This window comes from Eubalaena glacialis, chromosome 1 (assembly GCF_028564815.1).
Source record: "Eubalaena glacialis isolate mEubGla1 chromosome 1, mEubGla1.1.hap2.+ XY, whole genome shotgun sequence".
Classification (NCBI taxonomy): Eukaryota; Metazoa; Chordata; class Mammalia; order Artiodactyla; family Balaenidae; genus Eubalaena; species Eubalaena glacialis.
In genome coordinates this window covers 39,792,985-39,813,310 of record NC_083716.1, presented here as the reverse complement: position 1 = coordinate 39,813,310, position 20,326 = coordinate 39,792,985, and the positions used below count along the sequence as shown (strand labels likewise).

At 38.7% G+C, this 20,326-nt stretch overlaps 1 protein-coding gene across 1 annotated transcript in view; it reads right to left on the bottom strand.

The window, feature by feature from the left end:
- The window catches only part of ASAH2 (N-acylsphingosine amidohydrolase 2), a 76,249-nt gene that overhangs the window by 27,526 nt on the left and 28,397 nt on the right, over positions 1 to 20,326 (bottom strand). Inside the window, exons 7-11 of the mRNA XM_061195609.1 lie at positions 19,223 to 19,343; positions 17,104 to 17,229; positions 13,435 to 13,521; positions 10,858 to 10,962; positions 10,642 to 10,723 (exon numbers count right to left, since the gene is read on the bottom strand). Coding sequence (XP_061051592.1) covers positions 10,642 to 10,723; positions 10,858 to 10,962; positions 13,435 to 13,521; positions 17,104 to 17,229; positions 19,223 to 19,343 — 521 coding nt within the window. The remainder of the gene's footprint in view (positions 1 to 10,641; positions 10,724 to 10,857; positions 10,963 to 13,434; positions 13,522 to 17,103; positions 17,230 to 19,222; positions 19,344 to 20,326) is intronic.

Below are 20,326 nucleotides of genomic sequence, written 5' to 3'. Positions count from 1 at the left end.
GCTTTTAGGACTTTGAGAGATTTTATCAAGGTTGTTGTTCAATGATTCCAAACAGTTTGCATAATAGAAGAGGCAAAATTTCCTGTACATCCTAAAGTAGGAGCCATTGTTTAATTAGATCCTCAGTGTGGTTGATAGAATAAAAGAATATATATGTTCTACAACCTTAATTTTTTTTTATTGCTCTTTCTCAACCACTTTGCAAATAAAAAAATATGATATAATTAAAGGTAGGTCTATGAACTGAATCACCTTTTTCTTATTTTGAAAACTATAAAAAAATACACCTCCAACTTGAAGTACCAGTTGTTTGACTTGTGGTCTCTAAAGACCCTCTCTTGACTCTCCACTTAATTATGTACACACACACACACACACACACACACACACACACACACACGAGCAATAAAAACAACCATCAAGCGTAACACCCATAATCTGGGGAAAAGCTATGTTAACTACAAAACCTAAGAACATAGACTCTATAATCCATTAGGAAAATATAACAACTATGAACATATATGGACCTAATAACAGAGTACAAAAATACATGAAACAAAACTGACAGAAATGAAGGGAGAAACAATCAACAATAATAGTTGGAACTTCAGTAACTCACTTTCAATAACAGATGGAACAACGAGTGAGAAGACCAATAGGGAAGTATAAAATTTGAACAGCACTAGAAGCCAACTAGACCTAACAGATACTAACAAAGGGCTCCATCCAACAACAACATAATATATATTCTTCTCAAGTGCATATGGAACATTATCTAAAATAGACCATATGCTGGCCATAAAACAAACCTCAATAAATGTTTTAAAGTATAACTAATACAAAGTATGTTTTCAACCACAATGTAATGAACTTAGAAATAAATAACAGAAGAAAATTTGATAAACTCACAAATATGTGGAAATTGAGCAACATGATTATAAATAGCTAATGGTCAAAAAAGAAATCAAAAGAAAATATAAAAACAGTTTCAGATGAATGCAAATGAAGACACAGTATATCAAAACTTATAGAATGCAGTGAAAGCAGTTCCCATAGGGAAATTTATAGCTTTAAATGCCCTTATAAAGAAAGGAGATGACCTCAGCAAGATACCAAAGTAGAAGATATCAGCTTTCATCCCCCCACAGAATACAATAATTAGCTATCCACAAAAGAAAATAGCCCTAGGAGGGCTCAAGAGTCCAATTAAAAACCTACAGCAACACAGTGGAGCAAAAAAACAGAATAACCACATGCAAAGGATCACTGGGAAGGTTGGCTTATCTGAGACATCTCAAGAAGGCTAGGAACAAAGAAGGGCAGAAGATATCAGTACCAGCCACGTAACAGGTGCCATCATTTGCTGCAGTGGCCTGCTCTGTGGAAGACCCTGGCAACCCTTGCCACTGAGAAGCTGAACAGCCTCTACAACAGACTCTCTACAGCTTTCACAAAAGAGGACCCTGTTTGTCAGTGCAAACCCCAGAAGCCTGCTCCACAGAGACACCAGCAGCTTGTATGACTGAGGTAATCAATGATGGTCGTTACCATGGATCACTGGAGAGAGACGTGCTGCTGTACCTCCCTCATGAGGAGCTGCTGTTCCACTGCCCTGAAGTCAGGACTGTCAGTCCCCCACCCCCAAACCCATACATGCCCCTGACCCCAGAGCCATGGGTGTTCCATGTATGCCCATGTTTCAGACCCCACCTTTGTGACCACGCTGTGTTTTCCTGGGCTCCAAACCCCAGACCTGCAGCTGCCCTGCAAGTACCTGTATCTCAGGCACTGGAGCCACTGCAAGTGGACCTGAACCCCAGAACCACTGTCCTCTGCAAATGCACATGTTCTAGTCCCCAGCTCCATGGCTGCTCCACATGTGCTCGTACCTCAGGCACAGAGCTGCTGGTGAGCCAGTGCCCTGGACCCTGGAGGCATGGTTGCTCCACAAGCACCCACACTCCAGATCTCAGGTATGTCACTGTTCCATGGATGCCACATATCAGACATCAGTGCCACCACCACTGTGAGTGTACCTGAAGACAAACATAGCACCAAAAGTGATGCCCTTGGCCATGACATCCCCCAAGGGAGAAAAGGATGTCAGGATGTCCCCAACAGACTTCACCACTGAAGATCACAACAGCACTCACAGCAGCTGCAGATACCCTTAGCATTGGCCTTTGAGGACCCATGCAGTCTTCACCAATGATGACCTAAGCTGACAGAGCTGCATGGAGACTATGCCACTTGGGCTGCCCTGGAGCTGGAACAACCAGTCACCCAGTCAATGTCTCTGCAGCCACCCACAGGTGAAGGCCTTTCTCCACCAAAACCATTCTGTAAAGTCTGGAAGAGGTAACTGATCCATCAAATGCACAGACAAATGCAATTCTACGAGAGACAACAAAAATCAAGGAAACATGACATCACAAAAGGAACATAATAATTTTCCAATAACTGACCCAAAGAATTGGAAATCTACAAATTGTCAAAGAAGAACTCAAAATAATTGTGTCAAAGAAGTTCAGCAAACTACAAGAGAACACAAATATACAACTTAACAAAATCAAGAAAATAATTATGAACAAAATGAGAGTTCAACAGAAAGGCAGAACCATAAAAAAGAGCCAAACAAATTCTGGAGCTGAAGAATGCAATGAATGAAATGAACAATGCAGTAGAGAGCATCAACAGCAGATTTGATCAAGCAGAAGAAATAATCTGTGAACTCAAAACAAGTCATTAGGAACTATTCAATTCAAGTGAAAAAAAATGAAAAAGAATGAAAAAAGCCTACATGAATTATGAGACACAAAATGCCAAAGGGAGTTCTTCAAGCTGAAATGCAAGGATGCTGATAGCCCATAAAAGATATGAAAGAACAGGTATACCTCATTTTCTTGCACTTTGCTGATATTGTGTTTTTTGTTTGTTTGTTTGGGGTTTTGTTTACAAATTGAGGGTTTGTGGTAACCCTGCATTGAGCAAGTTGATCAGTGCCATTTTTCCAACAGCAATTGCTAACTTCATGACTTTGTGTCACATTTTAGTAATCTTCACTATATTTCAAACTTTTTCATTATTGTTATATTTCTTACAGTGATCTCTGATCAGTGATCTTTGATGTTACTACTGTAATAGTTTGGCAGCACTACAAACCACATCCATATAAGACAGCAAACTTAATTGATAAATGTATGTGTTCTGACTGCTCCACCAACTGGCTGCCCCTCCATCTCTCTTCCTCTCCTTAGGCCTCCTTATTCCCTGAGACACAACAATATTGAAATTAGGCCAATTAATAACCCTACAATGGCCTCTGTGTATTCAAGTGAAAGGAAGTGTTGCACATCTCTCATTTTAAATCAAAAGCTAGAAATGATTAAGCTTAGTGAGGAAGACATGTTGAAAGCCATGATATGACAAAAGCTAGATCTCTTGCACCAAATAGTCAGCCAAGTTGTGAATGCAAAGAAAAGTTCTTGAAGGAAATTAAAAGTGTTATTCCAGCGAACACACAAATGATAAGAAAGTGAAACAGCCTTATTACTGATATGGCGAATGTTTTAATTGTCTGGATAGCAGAGCAAACCAGCCACAGCATTCCCTTATGCCAAAGCCTAATTCAGAGCAAGGCCCTAAATTTCTTCAATTCTATGAAGGCTGAGAGAGGTGAGGAAGCTGCAAAAGAAAATTCTGAAGGTAGCAGAGGTTGGTTTATGAGCTTTAGGGAAAGAAGCCATCTCCATAACATAAAGGTTCAAGGTGAAGCAGCAAGTGCTAATGTAAAAGCTGTGGAAAGTTATCCAGAAGAATAAGCCAAGATAATGAATGAAGGTGGTTACACTAATAAAACAGATTTTCAATGTAGGCAAGACAATCTTCTTCTGGAATAAGATGTCATCTTGGACTTTCTTAGCTAGAGAGGAGAAGTCAATGCCAGGCTGACTCCCTTGTTAGGGACAAACATAGCTGGTCACTTTAAGTTGAAACCAATGCTCATTTACCATTCTGAAAATCCCAGGGCTCTTAAGAATTGTGCTAAATCTACTCTGCCTGTGCTCTATAAATGGAACAACAAAACAAGATGGTTTACTAAATATTTAAACACCACTGTTGAGATCTACTGCTCAGGAAAAGATTCCTTTCAAAATATTACTGCTCACTGACAATGCACTGGTCACCCAAGAGCTCTGATGAAGATGTACAAGATTAATGTTGTTTTCATGCTTGCTAACACAACACCCATTCTGAAGCCCGTGGATCAAGGAGTACTTTTGACTTTCAAGTCTTATTATTTAAGAAATACATTTCATAAGGCTATAGCTGCCATGGACAGTGATTCCTCTGATGGATCTTGGAAAAGTCAATGCAAAACTTCCTGGAAAGGATTCACCATTCTACATGCCATTAAGAACATTCATGGTTCATGGAAAGAGGGCAAAATATCAACATTAACAAGGGCTTGGGAAAAGTTATTTCAACTCTCATGGATGACTTTGAGGGGTTCAAGACTTCAGTTGAGGAAGTAACTGAAAAGGTGGTGAGAACAGCAAGAGAACTAGAATTAAAAGCAAAGCCTAAAGATGTGACTTAACTGCTGCAATCTCATGACAATAACTTTCACAAATGAGGAGTTGCTGCTTATGTATGAGCAAAGAAAGTGATTTCTTAAGGTGGAATCTTCTGGTGAAGATGCTCTGAAGACCACTGACATGACAACAAAGGATTTAGAATGTCATGCATACTTAGTTGATAAAGCTGTGGCAGGGTTTGAGAGAACTGACTACAATTTTGAAAGAAGTTCTACTGTGGGTAAAGTACTATAAAATGCATTGCACACTACAGAGAAATCACTTGTGAAAGAGTCAATCAATGCAGAAAACTTCATCAATGTCTTATTTTAAGAAATTGCCACAGTCACCACAACCTTCATCAACCACCACCCTGATCAGTCAGCAGCCTTCAACATCAAGGCAAGACCCTCCACCAGCAAAAAGATTATGACTCTCTGAAAACTCTGCTGATGGTTACCATTTTTAGCAATAAAAGTATTTTTTATTAAGGAATGTACATTTTTAAGACATAATGTTATCACACACTTAATAGACCACAGTATAATGTAAACATAACTTTTATAAGCACTGGGAAATAAATAACAATATAATAATAGTAGGGAACATCAATGGCCCACTTTCAAAAGTGGTTAGATCATCCACACAGAAAATCAACAAGGAAACATTGGACTTGAACCATATCTTAGATCAAATGGACCTAAAAGACACATATGGAACATTCTACCCAACGACAGTTGAAAACACATTCTTCTCAAGTGTGCATGAAACATTCTCCAGTATTGATCACGTAGGGTCACAAAAGAAGCCTCAGCACATTTAGAAGATTGAAATCATACCAACTATCTTTTCTGACCACAAAGACATGAAACTAGAAATCAGTAACAGGAAAACTGGAAAATTCACAGATATGTGAAGATTAAAAAACATACTCCTGAACAACTAATGGGTCAAAGAAATCAAAATGAAATCAAAAATACCTCAAAACAGACAAAACAAAAATGGAAATACAATATACCAAAAACTTACTGTATAGAGCAAAATAAGTTCTGGGAGTGCAGTTTATTGTGATAAACCCCTACATTAAGAACTAAGAAAGATCTCAAAAAAACAACCTAACTTTACACCTCAAGGAACTAGAAAAAGAACAAACTAAGCACAAAGTTAACAGAGGAAAAGAAATAACAAAGATCAGAGTAGAAATAAACGAAATAGAGACCAGAAAAACAATAGAAAAAAACCACAAAACGAAGAGCTGGTTTTTGAAAACACAAAATTGACAAACCTTTAGTTAGACTAACTAAGAAAAAAAAGAGAGAAGCCTCAAATTTTTCAAAAAATTAGAAATGAAAGGTAAGACATTACAAATGACACCTCAGAAATACAAAAAGATGACTATAAGCAATTATACACCACCAAATTGGATAACCTGAAGAAATGGGTAAATTTCTAGAAACATACAAACTGCCAAGACTAAATCATGAATAAATAGAAAAATTTGAGCAGACTAATAATGAGTAAGAAGGTTGAATCAGTAATCAGAAACCTCCTAACAAAAAAAGACTTGGATCAGATCGTTTTACTGGTGAATTCAACCAAACATTTAAGGAATAATTAATGCCAGTCCTTCTCAAACTCCTCTCAAAAATTGAGGAGGAGGGAATACTCCCAAATTTGCTTTATGATGATAACATTACCCTGATACCAAAGCCATATAAGGGCACTATGAAAATAAAAAAAAAAAAGGCCAATATCTCTGATGAATATAGAAGCCAAAATCCCAAGCAAAATACTAACAAACTGAATTCAATAGCACATTAAAAGGATCATGCACCATGATCAATGGGATTTATTCCTGGGATGCAAGAATGGTTCAAAATATGTGAATAAAGAAATGTGATATACCACATTAATAGCATAGGAGGGTTCTCCCTTTTCTCCGTGCCCTAAATAAATAGGAAAACATCCATGTTCAAGGATCAGAAGACTTAAAATTGTTAAGATTACAGTGCTCCTCAATTTAATCTACAGATTCAATACAATTACAATCAGAATCTCAGCTGACTTCTTTGTAGAAGTTGACAAACTGATTCTAAAATTTAAATAGAATTGCAAAGGACTCAGAATAGCAAAAACAATCTTGAAAAAGGAGAACAAAGTAGGAGGACTCATATATCCTGATTTCAAAACTTACTACACAGCAATAGTAATCAAGAAAGGGTGATACGAACCATGGAATACTACTTAGCTATAAAAAAGGAATGGTTTTTCTTTTTTTAAAGGGTGATACTAGCACAAAAAATAAACACAGATCAATGAAATAGAATTGGGAATCCAGAAATAAGACCATGACTCTATGGTCAACCGATTTTCAACGAGTGTGCCAAGATCATTCAACGGGTTTAAAAAAATAGCCTTTCAACAAATGGTGCTGCAATAACTGGATAGCCACAAGGAAAAGAATGAAGTTGGATTGTTACCTCATACCATATATAAAAGCTAACTCAAAATAGCTCAAAGATCTAAATATAAGAGCTAAAACCATAAAACTTCTAGAAGAAAACAGGGGTAGGTTTTCATGACATCAAATTTAGCAAAGGATACTTAGATATGACACCAAAAGCATGAGAAACAAAAGAAAAAATAGACCATTTTGATTTCATCAAAATTAAAACTTTCTGTGCTTAAAAGGACACAATGAAGAAGGTGGAAACACAACCCACAGTAGGGAGATCAGCCAAAATGGTGGAGTAGAAAGACCATGAGCTCACCTCCTCTCATGGCCACACCAAAATAACAACTATTTACAGACCACTTATTGACGGAAAAGACCAAAAACTACCATAAAAGATCTTCTATAATTAAAGATATAAAGAAGAAACCACAGTGAGATAGGTAGTCAAGACCCATACCCTCTGGGTGGGTGACCCACCAACAGGAAAATAATTACAATTTCAGAGCATTTCCCCAAGGAGCAAAGGTATTGAGCCCCACATCAGTGTCCCCAGCCCAGCATTCCTCTGCCAGGAAGATGAGCCACTAGAACTTTTGGCTTTGAAGGCCAGTGGGGCTTACTTGCAGGAGACCCAGAGAGCGGTGGGAAATGGAGATTCTACTAATAAAGCGTGCACACAAAAATCTCACATGCTCCGAGACCCAGCTCAGAAACAATAATTTGAAAGGAGCCTGGGTTAGACCTACCTGCTAATCTTGGAGAGTCTCCCAGAGAGACAGGGGTCAATTGGAGCTCACCTGGGGACACAGACACTGGTGGCAGCCATTTGTAGGAGCTCATTCTACCACATACTATTTTGGATCCTCCCTCTAGCTTATTAGCTCCAGGACCCAGCTGTGCCCATGCCCACCAACCCACAGGCACCAGTACTAGGACATTTCAAGCCAAGTAACTAACTGGGTGGGAACATAGTCCCACCCACCAGTAGACAAGCTGCCTTAAGACCCCCCCTCAACCCACAGCCACCCCTGGACACAACCCTGCCCACCAGAGGATGCAGGATCAGGCCCCACACACCAGTGAGGCGGACACCAGCCTCAGGACAACGGTACCCCTGCAGCCTGCAGACTCAGCCCACCCATCAGCAGAGCAGCACCAGCTCTGGGACTAGCTGGGCTCTGACCCTGCCCACCAGCAAGCCAACACAAGATTTAGGACATCCTGGACCCTGCAGCCAGCCATGTCAAGAACCAGCCTCACCCACCAGCAGTCTGACACCAGCTCTGGGACCCCGGGCCCTGTAGCCAGACCCCAGGACTCAGCTCTTCCTGCCAGTGGGCTGGCACTAGCCCCAGGACCTAGCTTCACCCACCAGTGGGAAGACACCAGCCCAGGATCTCCTTGACTCCAGCTCTGCCCACCAGTGAGCTAGCAGTAGCCCAGGGGCCACCTGTGGGTCTGCAGCCAGCCGCCTCATGACCCAGCCCCACCAAGCAGTGGCCAGCAGCCTCTGCACAAGGCAGGGCCTGGCAACCAATCAGACCCAGGGCGGGTGGTGGAGCCAAGCCTACAAGACCACCCACAGTAGTCAGCCCACCACAACAGAAGGACCCAAGCAGCCCAGCTAGCGGGCATCCCTAGAGCATATATGGGACCCATAAGGAACTCTTTCAACTCAGTAATGAGAAGACAAGTAGCCCAATTTAAAAATATGAAAAATATATGAGCAGACATTTCTCCAAGGAAGAAACACAAATGGCCAATAAACATGAAAAGATGCTCAATATCACTAATCTTCAGGGAAATGCAAATCAAAACCATAATGAGATACCACTCCACACCCAGGGGTAGCTAGAATCAAAAAGGAAGGTAAAAACAAGTATTGGTGAGGATGTAGAAAAATTAGAACCTTCAGAACTACTGATGAGAATGTAAAATTGTGCAACAATTTGGAAATAGTCTGGTAGTTCCTCAAATGATTAAACATAGAGTTATCATATGATCCAGCAATTCCACTTCTAAGCATGTACCAAAGAGGAGAGATGAAATCATATGCTCACACAAAAGCCTGGACATGAATATTTAGAGCAGCATTATTCCTAATAGTCCAAAAGTGGAACAACCCAAATGTCCATCAACTGAGGAATGCATAAACAAAATCTGGTAAAACCATACAATGGAATATTATTCCGTCATAATATAACATAAATGAACTTATCTACAAAACAAAAACAGACTCACAGACATGGAGAACAAAATTTGTGGTTGCCAAGGGGGAGGGAGGGAGGGTGGGGGAGGGATGGACTGGGAATTTGGGGTTGGCAGATGCAAACTATTATACAGAGAATGGATAAACAACAAGGTCCTTCTGTATAGCACAGGGAACTATATTCAATATCCTGTAATAAATCACAATGGAGAAGAATATGAAAAAGAATGTATGATATGTATAAATGAATCACTTTGCTGTACAGCAGAAATTAACACAACATTGAAATCAACTATACTTCAATAAAATAATTTTTTAAAAAGAAAAAAATAGTAATGAAATACCAATCCATGTTACAACTTGGATGAACCTTGAAAACATGATGCTAAGTGAAAGAAGCCAATGCAAAAAGCCACATTTTTTTTTACAATTCCATTTATATGAAATGTCCAGAGGAGGAAAATGTAGAGATAGAGAGATTAGTGGTTGCTTAGGTCTGGGAGAGAAGGAGACTGTGCTGTAATAGCTAAAGAGTACAGGGTTTCTTTCTGAGGCAATGAAAATGTTCTAAAACTGACTGTGGTGATGGTTGCACGTATCTGTGAATATACTAAAAAACCACTGAATTATACACTTTAAGTGGGTGAATTTTATGTTTTGTGAATTATATCTCAATAAAGCTGTTAAAAATTATTTATTTTAGAACATTAGACCAAACTAGATGAAACATTACCAGGAAAGATGATGCCAACTATATCACATTACAACTGTATTTATTAATTTAACTAATGGTTCCAAAATATATATATATAAAAGACAAGAATGAAATAAGCCAAAATATTGCCTGTAGGTGATATTCTTCAATTTTTTTTAAACTTTCTCTACTCGCCAGTGCATGTTATCACAGTGATAATCAGGATAAAAGTATAAAACCTATAATAATCAGTTATAAATTCATGGAAATACACACAGGAAGAAGACCCAGGACCACATGCTTTAGGCTCCTAAAAGCTTCTGTTCTGAGGAATTTGGGCTCCAGTAAAGGCATCTGGGAAAGAGACACTAACAACCAGATGGCAGGGCCAACTCATACTGTCGAAGTTACAATGACACTCCCGCTCTGCACCACTCCAACTCCACCCCAGCTCCAGCCCAATGTAAAGCTATTCTTTCATAGATTGAAATGCAAAGAGAATCTCTCATTCTATTTGAATCAGTGGAAAGCTAAGTTATGAAAGATACCTACCCCTGGGAAATCATGTACAAACCTGGAAAGCCTGCATACCCCCAAATTTAAAAAATAAAAATAGTAAATGTATTGGTTACATTAAACCCTGTTAGGGAACAGAACCCTGAAGGTCAGAACCTGGAACCACAAATCACATCAGACTGCACCTCACCCTGCATAAAATCGAGGGTTCCAAATCCGTCAATCGTGCCAGCTGCAAAACTGTAGCCCAAGGCTGGTTTACATGTTTTTGCCTAAAGGAAAAAATTTTAAAAACAAAACAAAAATGAAACATAAACAAAAAAGAAACAGAAGTTGAACTTCAATAGTGACATCAGCCCAGAGCTTTACCCTTGTGGCATAATCAGCGTGACTCAGTGACACTTACTGTGTGTGTAGAATTGAGCCAGACGGTGACGTCCGTCATATTCACCCACTGATGAGCCGAAGCCAGTGGCCCAGTTACCTCCTGAGAGGCAGAAGCATACAGTTCCTAGAAAACGCATACAGCCTTACCATTAAAAGCAAAAAAGCTAAAATGAATACCAGCAACCGTACCTAAGAAGTGCCAATTTGGAAAAGAGTCTTTCAGTCAAGTTTTGTTTTGCTGTCTGATTAGACAGAGCATGTGCATCTCTCCACCAAACCCCCTGTAGCTTCCCAGAAACTTGAAGGCCCTGAGACCATTGATCTGTGTCTATTTCCCACAAATATGAAATTCCAGTGATGCAGGCTATGGTACAAATGCTCCAATCTCACTAGAAAGATAGTCAAGAAAATTTAAGGTTAGGAGTAGGTGGGCCAGATTACCTTCTTTGCCAGCACAAGAGTGCATCCATGGGGATTCTCCTGGAGTTTTCCCTCTCACAGTCCTTGAGTCCTCTGGCAGGGCTGCTGCCAAAGGGGGGCTTGAAAGTCCTCAGGGCCCACTTCATCTGCATCTGTTCCCCCACCCACTGTTCACCTTTGGATGTTCTTTTTTTTGCCAGTATGGTCAATTGATGCTTTTTTAATCTTATGGGAAATGTGAGTCAAAATATATTTAGGAAGGTTTGTTTGTATTGATCTGTATCATACAGTAGAGGCAAACCCTGCTTCAGCACCGATGCCTTTGCCTGACACCTACGCATTTCTACTTTATTGACATGTCAGTTTCCACAGCCACGTGGGAACGCTCAAGTTGTCAGTAACACCAGCTGCAGCCTGCATCTCCTCATTAAGAGGGAAGTTGTACCTTGCTGAGAAGAGAATCCAGAATGTGGGACAAATCTCTATGTCGACTGGGCTCAGAATGGTAACAAAATTTCTGACGCCAAATTGTGTCAGGGGTGCACGCCCTAAATAGAATCTGTTAGTTTAGAACAATCCACTGATAATACCACAGTAATTAAAAAGAAACTGCAGCAATTAGGTTGGCTGGTGTCTGATGTTTTCAAGGTGTTTTTGTTCTTCCTTAATTGCTCCTGAAACATTTTAGAACCCTTGAGACAAAATATTTACACACACACACACACTCTCTCAAGCCCGTGCTCACTAAAGGTATGGGTAAGCTATAAAAAGGAAGAGATTTGACTATCTTTGTCAGAGATGGCTCAGCTCAAAGCTATCTTTTGTCTTTTCCATCAGAAATGTCTCCATAGGAGCTGATACAAAATACGTAAGCAAAATGGGAGATAAAATTTAGAAGAGGAAGGAGGGTAGATTAACTTGTAGTAAGCTCACTGGAGACCAGATTCTCTCTTCATCAAAAAATCTTTTAAGGGCTTCCCTGGAGGCGCAGTGGTTGAGAATCCACCTGCCAATGCAGGGGACACGGGTTCGAGCCCTGGTCTGGGAAGATCCCACATGCCGCGGAGTAACTAGGCCCGTGAGCCACAATTGCTGAGCCTGCGCGTCTGGAGCCTGTGCTCTGCAACAAGAGAGGCCGCGATGGTGAGAGGCCCGCGCACCGCGATGAAGAGTGGTCCCCACTTGCCGCAACTAGAGAAAGCCCTTGCACAGAAACGAAGACCCAACACAGCCATAAATAAATAAATAAACCCAAAGTTAAAAAAAAAAAAAAATCTTTTAAAAAGAAAGGAAAATGTAAGATGGATGATCTTTCCATATCAAAAAAGACCAGGGACTAATTTGAATCCAAATTGCAAGAATTGGCAGTGGTGCCACTCAGCTTTACCTTGTCACCGAAGGAAAAGTTAAGAAATGGTAGGGCTTCCCTGGTGGTGCAGTGGTTAAGAATCCACCTGCCAATGCAGGGGACACGAGTTCGAGCCCTGGTCCGGGAAGATCCCACATGCCACAGAGCAACTAAGCCCATGCGCCACAACTACTGAGCCTGCACTCTAGAGCCCACGAGCCACAACTACTGAGCCCGTGTGCCACAACTACTGAACCCTGTGTGCCTAGAGCCCGTGCGCCACAAGAGAAGCCACCGCAGTGAGAACCCCGCGCACCACAACAAAGAGTAGCCCCCGCTCTCTGCAACTAGAGAAAGCCCGCGCGCAGCAACGAAGACCTAACGCAGACAAAAATTAATTAATTAAATTTTTTTTAAAAAAAGAAAGAAATGGTCAGGTGACTTGGCAGGCCAAGGCCTGAGAGACTTCTGAGAATTTGGGTCAGTCTGGTTATATCTGGTCATACCACATGAATTGAAAACTTTACAGTCTATCATCCAACCGCCTGAAGCAAGCATTCTGGCTGAAAGAGAATGTTTCCTGATTACTTGCTCTTAAATGTACTTCCTATAAGAAGCCAGACACAAGCAGTCAGAGAGAGGTTCCTGTGTGGTTTGTGAAAACAACCTTCTTGGTTGACAATAAACAGCATTCAGTCTTCCAGACTCCTTGGTGCAGCTTGAGCTCCTGCTGTCTTCCTTACAATTACGGACTTCCTGATGAACAACGTCAGTGGATTTTAAAGCATAGTTTTGAACGAAGATGAAAGAAGCGGGCCCACAGCTTACCTTTGCTTTCTCATATATTATCCGTCCTATGATTTGTGTGCTGTCAAGCATATCCTGCCCAGGTCCCATAGCAATGCACATGCTAGGCTGGAACAAAATGACACAAGATGTGTTCTTAGTGAAATAAGCAATTCTTTTAAAGAATGGAAAATGACACGTGAATCTAAGCAAATAGATTTTTTTAAAGCCACATTCCAGCATTTCTTTTGAGGCATTCTCTTAATTTACAGATTATGAGAAGCAAAATCATTCACGGAATTAGAGCAATGAATGTTGCTAGAAATCATCTATTCTAGAAACTTACTTTTAAAAATAAGGAAACTGAGGCTCAGGTGGGTTAGATTTACTGAAGATTATACAGGTAGCTAATATCTGAGCTATTACCTAAAGCCAGGTCTTTCCATTTGCTGCACATCTTTCTCTTTGCTGGTTCCTGCCTATAGCACTTGCTCATGATTGCCTTCAATTGAAACTCAGTTAAAATTATATTGGAACAACTAGCTGACCCTCTGGAAAAAAATCAGTAAATACATCTGGCTCTATATTTTACTTCTTACACCAGAAAAATTTGCAAATGATCGGATACTTAAATATTATAAATGGCACCCAAAATGTATTAAAAGAAAATATGGATGAATATATTCTAAAGTCTAACGATGTGAAAGGCCCTTCTAAAAATTATATGGAACACAGTTTGACAGTTTAAACATTTTAAACATCCATATCGGGGGGAAAAACATAAGTAAGACTGAAAGATAACTGATAAATGGGGGTGTTGAGGGATGAGTTTGCACAGTTTATGACAAACTAAGACTTTAATATATTAGGAGCTTTAAAAAGTCAGCAAGAAAAAAATACCCTGTTAATACATTTTGATTCATTCATATTGAGTTGGGTATTCTCTTATTTGTAGTAAAAATCATCACATTGTATACCTTAAACTTAGACAGTGTTGGATGTCAATATATCCCAATAAAGCTGGAAAAAAATAAAAGCAAAAAAAAAAAAAGTGTCCTAATGGATAACACCATGGATACAGATGAAATAAGTAATTCACACACACACACAAAATGTAAATGTAAATGGCCATTCAACGTTATATGTTCAGTCTTAATGAATAATTGAATATAAATTTAAACTACGAAGAGAGAACTCTTCACATTTGTGCTGGAAAAAATTGAAAGATTGACAAACCTGCTGGTGGGGAGAGTTTGGGGAAAGTGTCACTCATGCACTGTGGGTAGAAACGTGATTGAGAGTATTTGAGCAATGTGTAGAGTATATTAGAGGTGCTTTGAAAAAAAAGAACAAACTCACTTTTAAGAATTTGTCCTAAGGTGAAACTCACACATGTGAAAAAATATATGACAAGCATAGTGACCATAGCATGCTTATATGAAGGAAAAAAATAAGAAGGGAGAGAGGGTGTGAGGAGAAAAGCAGGAAAGGAAAGAAAATACTCATCAGTAGGGGATTGGTTAACCAAATTATAGTACTTAAAATTAAAAATTATAAAGTTAGTTTAAATAATGTTTTAAATTATATTTACTGGAAATAAGGAAGCAGGGTATAGAACAGCATTACAATATGATCCCATCTATGTAAAATTGTACATGTATATGTGTACAGGTGCATAAAAAGTTGTCTGGAAGGATGTTTATTAAAATTTTCACAGGTTAATTGTGGGATGAAGGGGTGCTCCTTGACATAAGTTTTATTTTCTGAACTTTTCAATATTGTGTGTATTTTTAACAACCATATATCATTTTTCTCAAAAACATTAAAGCTATTTTCTAAATTTAAAAACTTGTTTTTAAAGAAACCACATTAAAGCAGAAGACACGGCAACATTTGTCCATTTCCCTCTTTTGCTCAAGCGTATTCTGATTTTGTTCAGAAAGCCATCTCTCTCCTTGCAGTGATCCCATTCCTCATTCCAAATAAGTCAAAGGTGATCGTGGAAATTCCCTAGGCTTTGCCAAAGATTGGTCAGGAACCCAACTTAAGCCAATCACCACATACCATTTCTCCAGCAACTGTTTTGGTCCAGGGATGGACATGTGACATAAATTGACAGTCAGACTAAAGAGAATTCTTATTCCGTGGTTGGAAGAGAGGCTCTCTCTCTCTCCTACTGGGTATGAGAGAAAAAAGCACACACCTTCCTCACTGATGACTGGCATCTTGCAGACATGAGGGAAGCTAATCCAACACGAAGGGAAACAAAGAGAAACTAAATTGTGTTGTGGAAGGGGGTATGATTTTGCTGTAATTTTTTCTGATTATAAAGTAAACTATACTTATTGTAGAAAAAGTATTAAAAAGTATAAATAGAATTAAAATAATGAACAAAAAATAAATAGAAAACTGCCTATAATAGTGCCAAAAAGAGAAAACCGTGGTTAACGTATGAGTGTGTTTCATTTTGTCTTTTTACTATGATACATTTATTCTCAAAACTGCAGTCATGATGACTATGCAATACTAAACCTTGAATTCCTTAGTATTATGAGCTCTTTCCCACATTAAGTATTCCAACATAAGACATGACGTTGATGCATAATATTATATTGCAAATAAGTATTATAATTTATTTAACCATTTCATCTGTGAATTTTGGAATTTAACAAGTAATCCTCAAATCTAATGTGAATTAATGATGTATAAAAATTTTGGAAGTGAACGGTAACAAAGACTTTTTTTCATTGAAGTATAGTTGATTTACAATGTTATGTTAGTTTCTGGTGTATGAAGACTTTCTATACAAAAATAGTAATATACAATGGAAAAGTATAATTGTTAAAACTGTATTTCTCATTGAGTGGGGTTGACTGGGATAAAATAAATAACCCAGAAATAGTGTTTAATAAAAGCAATATCGCAGGTGAAATACTCTATAAACACAAAGAATAAGAACCAGAAGCTAGAAACTGCTGCTCATGTCAAAGTTGCAAAAATCTAAATGAAGATGGGAGGACAGCCTTACTTGTTGCCTTTAAAACTTATCACATAGAATTGTATATAGTCATAAAGAGATTTTTTTAAGACAAATTAGGTAGAAAACAAATCCTATACCAATAAAAAAATCAATAAATAAGTTATAAAATGTTGTTCATGAACGCATAAACATATGAAGAGGTGTGAGAGTGGTAACTTTGGGGAAAGGGAGAGGGTAGAGGGGAAGGAGGTGAACAGGGACTTTCACTTTTTACTGCTCTTTATGCTTCCCATGTGGTTTGAGTTTTTACAACAAGATTGTTTTGTTTGTTTGTAATTTATAAGAAAAGAAAAAGAATTTTGACCTCGTATTTTTAGAAAACCCTATAGACTTTATAATCACTGAGAAATGTCTCAGGCAGGCAGTTTTTGTACTAAATTGTGACTTCAGAAATGCCAAGGAAAAATGTTTCAGGCTGTCCAATTTTGGGGAAGGATATTTAATCTCTGACATTTACTAAATTGTCTTACCATTCAAAAAATTTGACAATCAAATGGAAAACTACAATTTTACCCAATCAAAATTTAGTAGGTGCTTTTGAGAAGAGCAAATGCCAGCAGTAAGTAGGCCAGAGTATACTTGAGGAGAACATAATTGTAAATGAATGTTGAATAGTTAAACGTAAAATGTACTTGAGATGCAAAAACAGATTTCGTGTCATTATTACCTACCCCACCAATGGGACAAGTGCTATTGGCATTATCACAAGACTCTCCCGTGTTGATGCAATGTGGGCCAAGAATATTGGGGGACACGTCTCCCAGGTTCGATGAAGCAAAAGCTGCTACATACGGTCCCTGCCAAAAGAAACATCCAGTTGTCTTTTATTTTCTTTTTTTTTTTTTTGGAGCAGAGAAAGGTTTATTTCAGGGCCAAGCAAGGAGAACAGGCAGCTCATGCTCAAAAGACCCAAACTCCCCAATGGCTTTCAGGGGAGCATTTTTAAAGGCAACATTTGGGGGTGAAGGCTGCAGGATTCATGACTTTCTTCTCATTGATACGTTGTGAAGTAACAGTGTGGTGTTTTAGGAATCTTAATCATCAACTTTCCGGTTCCAAACAGTCTGGGGTCTAGTGCTTGTGCTCAGCAGGTAGTCGCCATCCTCCACCTGAGTGGGGGTCTCAGTTCCTGTAGAACAACTGGTTTCAGGACTTAATGAAGCTCAGGTTCTTGATGTCTCATCGCAGAAAGAATTCAGTGAGAGACAAAGTGATAGGTAAGAAGTGGATTTATTTAGAGAGAAGCACATTCCACAGACAGAGTGTGGGCCATCTCCGAAGGTGAGAAAGGTCTATTCTTTCTTATTTACCACAATGAGTTCATTAAAAAGGCAAACATTCAACCCACTCTGGTGAACTATTCAAAATCATTTGCATACGACAAAAGGAGGATGTACAATATTCTGAGAGAATTTTTTATTTCTGAAAAGGCTCACATTGCAGTCAGCATACGTGTTATTACTCATGATATTCCAGTTATCAATAAAGCTATTTCAAGTAGGAAAGCTTCAAATTTGTGTCTCAAACAGCAACATTTTGACAAGAAATACAGTGTGCAACGAGTTATAAAAGGCTGACCCATCAACCTAGTGTCTGGTGTTGTACCTGGAGCTCAGAGATCCATTTTCCCTTTAAAAATAAATAGCCTATTGGCTTAAAAAGTGAAGAGCCAATCCGGATTTTTCTGTTGCACAACTGAACCTAAATATAGCCCCCACCACCCAGATGTGCCCTCTGTGTATATTTTCTCTATCTCTTCAACCTGAAATAACAACACAAAAGCTTTTAGAGTAGGGCAAGACCTTAACCTCAACCAACTGGTCTACCATTCTACCTTAAATTCTTAAATTTTCTTAGGGAAAGAGATAATCAAGTATAAGAGATTATGTGTCTTTTTTTATACTAAAAAGATAATGAGAAATTCCTTTCGTTTCCCTAAAACACAGGCTAAAATGAAAAAAATAGAGATCTGTCAACAAAGGAGCTAAAAAATCAGACCAGATGTTCATGGGCTAATATTCCCATAACATCGCACAGAAAAACCTGAACAAAGTTTTTGGCCAACCCAATATCTTTGTAACAGAACACTTATTCTAGGCAAGGGCCTGGGGTTCTCATCCCATCATATATTCTTCTGCAATTAGGGGTTAGACACTGGGGTCAAGCAGAGCAGGGTCCTTCCTCGCCAAATATCTGCAGTCAGTAATTTACACAAAGCTGACGAGTTTCCTGGAGTACATGGACTGGGTTCCTGGACACCCCCAACTGTGATCCCATCACCCACTGCATTTCAAAGTTACAAAGACAAGTCTAATGGATTAGGGTTGTCTCTGAGTTAGGCCATATTGCAGGAAAGTAGAAATTCCTTGAAAGGAAATTAAGAGGGAAGTCTGGACCACAGAAAAGGACTCATTTCCTGTCCTCATTCAGATTCCTATACCATTAAGAAGGTGCTTAATAATTTTATATCTCTGAAAACAAGAGATATAAACACAACACAGTTTATCATATTTCCAAGTTAATCAAAAACTATTATATATTAATTTGCCCTTCCTTATCCAACTGATTGTAACTTTATGAAGTCATCACATCAGTAGTATTTGACACAAAGCTAACAGTCATTTAAAATTTTTCTTAGGGAGGATGGAAAATTCTTTCTATCCAAGCATGTCAGTATGTGGCATCCATGATGACACTTTCCTCTGAAGATTGAATCAGCTATTCTGAACATTGAATGAATGATGATACTCAATGAATTAAGATGAAGCTTTCAATGACATAAATTCTCACCTCTCCAGGTAGATATCCTTTGTTCTTCTCTTGCTCAAAAAGGTAAGAAGCATAGCCCACATTGTCGCTATTTACAAGATGATTGCTATTGTTCATGCTGACTGGGTGGATGGCAAACCAGCTGTAAAAGAACAGGAAGCCCTAAGTTAATGAAGAGAACCAGATAACTGGGGTGAAAAATGATGACTAGGAGCTTAAGTTTTCTCCAGCTGTAAAAAAAAAAAAAAAAAAAAAAAAAAAAAAATTCTTTTGATGATAGGCATTCTATCAAAACATTTAGGTTCTTTCACTGTTAATGAAACTTAAATTACTAATAATATACTCAAGAAGTCTGACCACTTACTTAAATTAAAAATATTTCATCATTGTCATCTTCATCATAAGCTTTTAACAAGAGCCAATACTGGTTAGTTACCAGGTGATATACCTAAAGAATTGTATCGACATAGACTTTATCCTTCAAGACAGGTACACACATAATAATCATTCAAATCAATCCTATCCCATTCAGTAGACATTTACTGAGAGTCAGCTGTGTGCCGAGCACTGAATAAATTGCAATTTACTCTAGAATCTTGCTGAAGACAAAGATGTAAACAAATGGCTTTGATACAGTGTGACAAATGTTATAAATAAGGAGGCATAAAGTGTTTGGGGACCACAGATGACTAGCAATTAATTCTTAAAGGCATTCCAGAGAGAAAGAACAGCAGAGTAAATGCACAGGGGTGTGAAAGAGGATGTTATGCATAATTCAGTATACCCTTATGCATAGTAATACCTTGTTTAAGTGTAGAGCTATAGAGTTCACAAGTTAACTTCACATCTGTTATCTCATTTGAATTTCACAACAACCCTGAAAGACAGGCTGGTATTACCTGCGCCCCACAAGGTGTCTCGGAGAAGCAATATGTAAGCCTACTTGTCACAGAGGACCAAGGCTAAAGTTTGGGTCTTGTGACACCTTGTTCAGTGGCCTTTGTAGGATCAAACCTCGACACAGGTGAAAAAGGTGTTTACAGGATAGAAGGCTGTAAAGCAGATTAGCAAGAATACTCAAGAAAAGAGAGATGTCAATCAATAAATTTTCAAGCTAATTTAGGA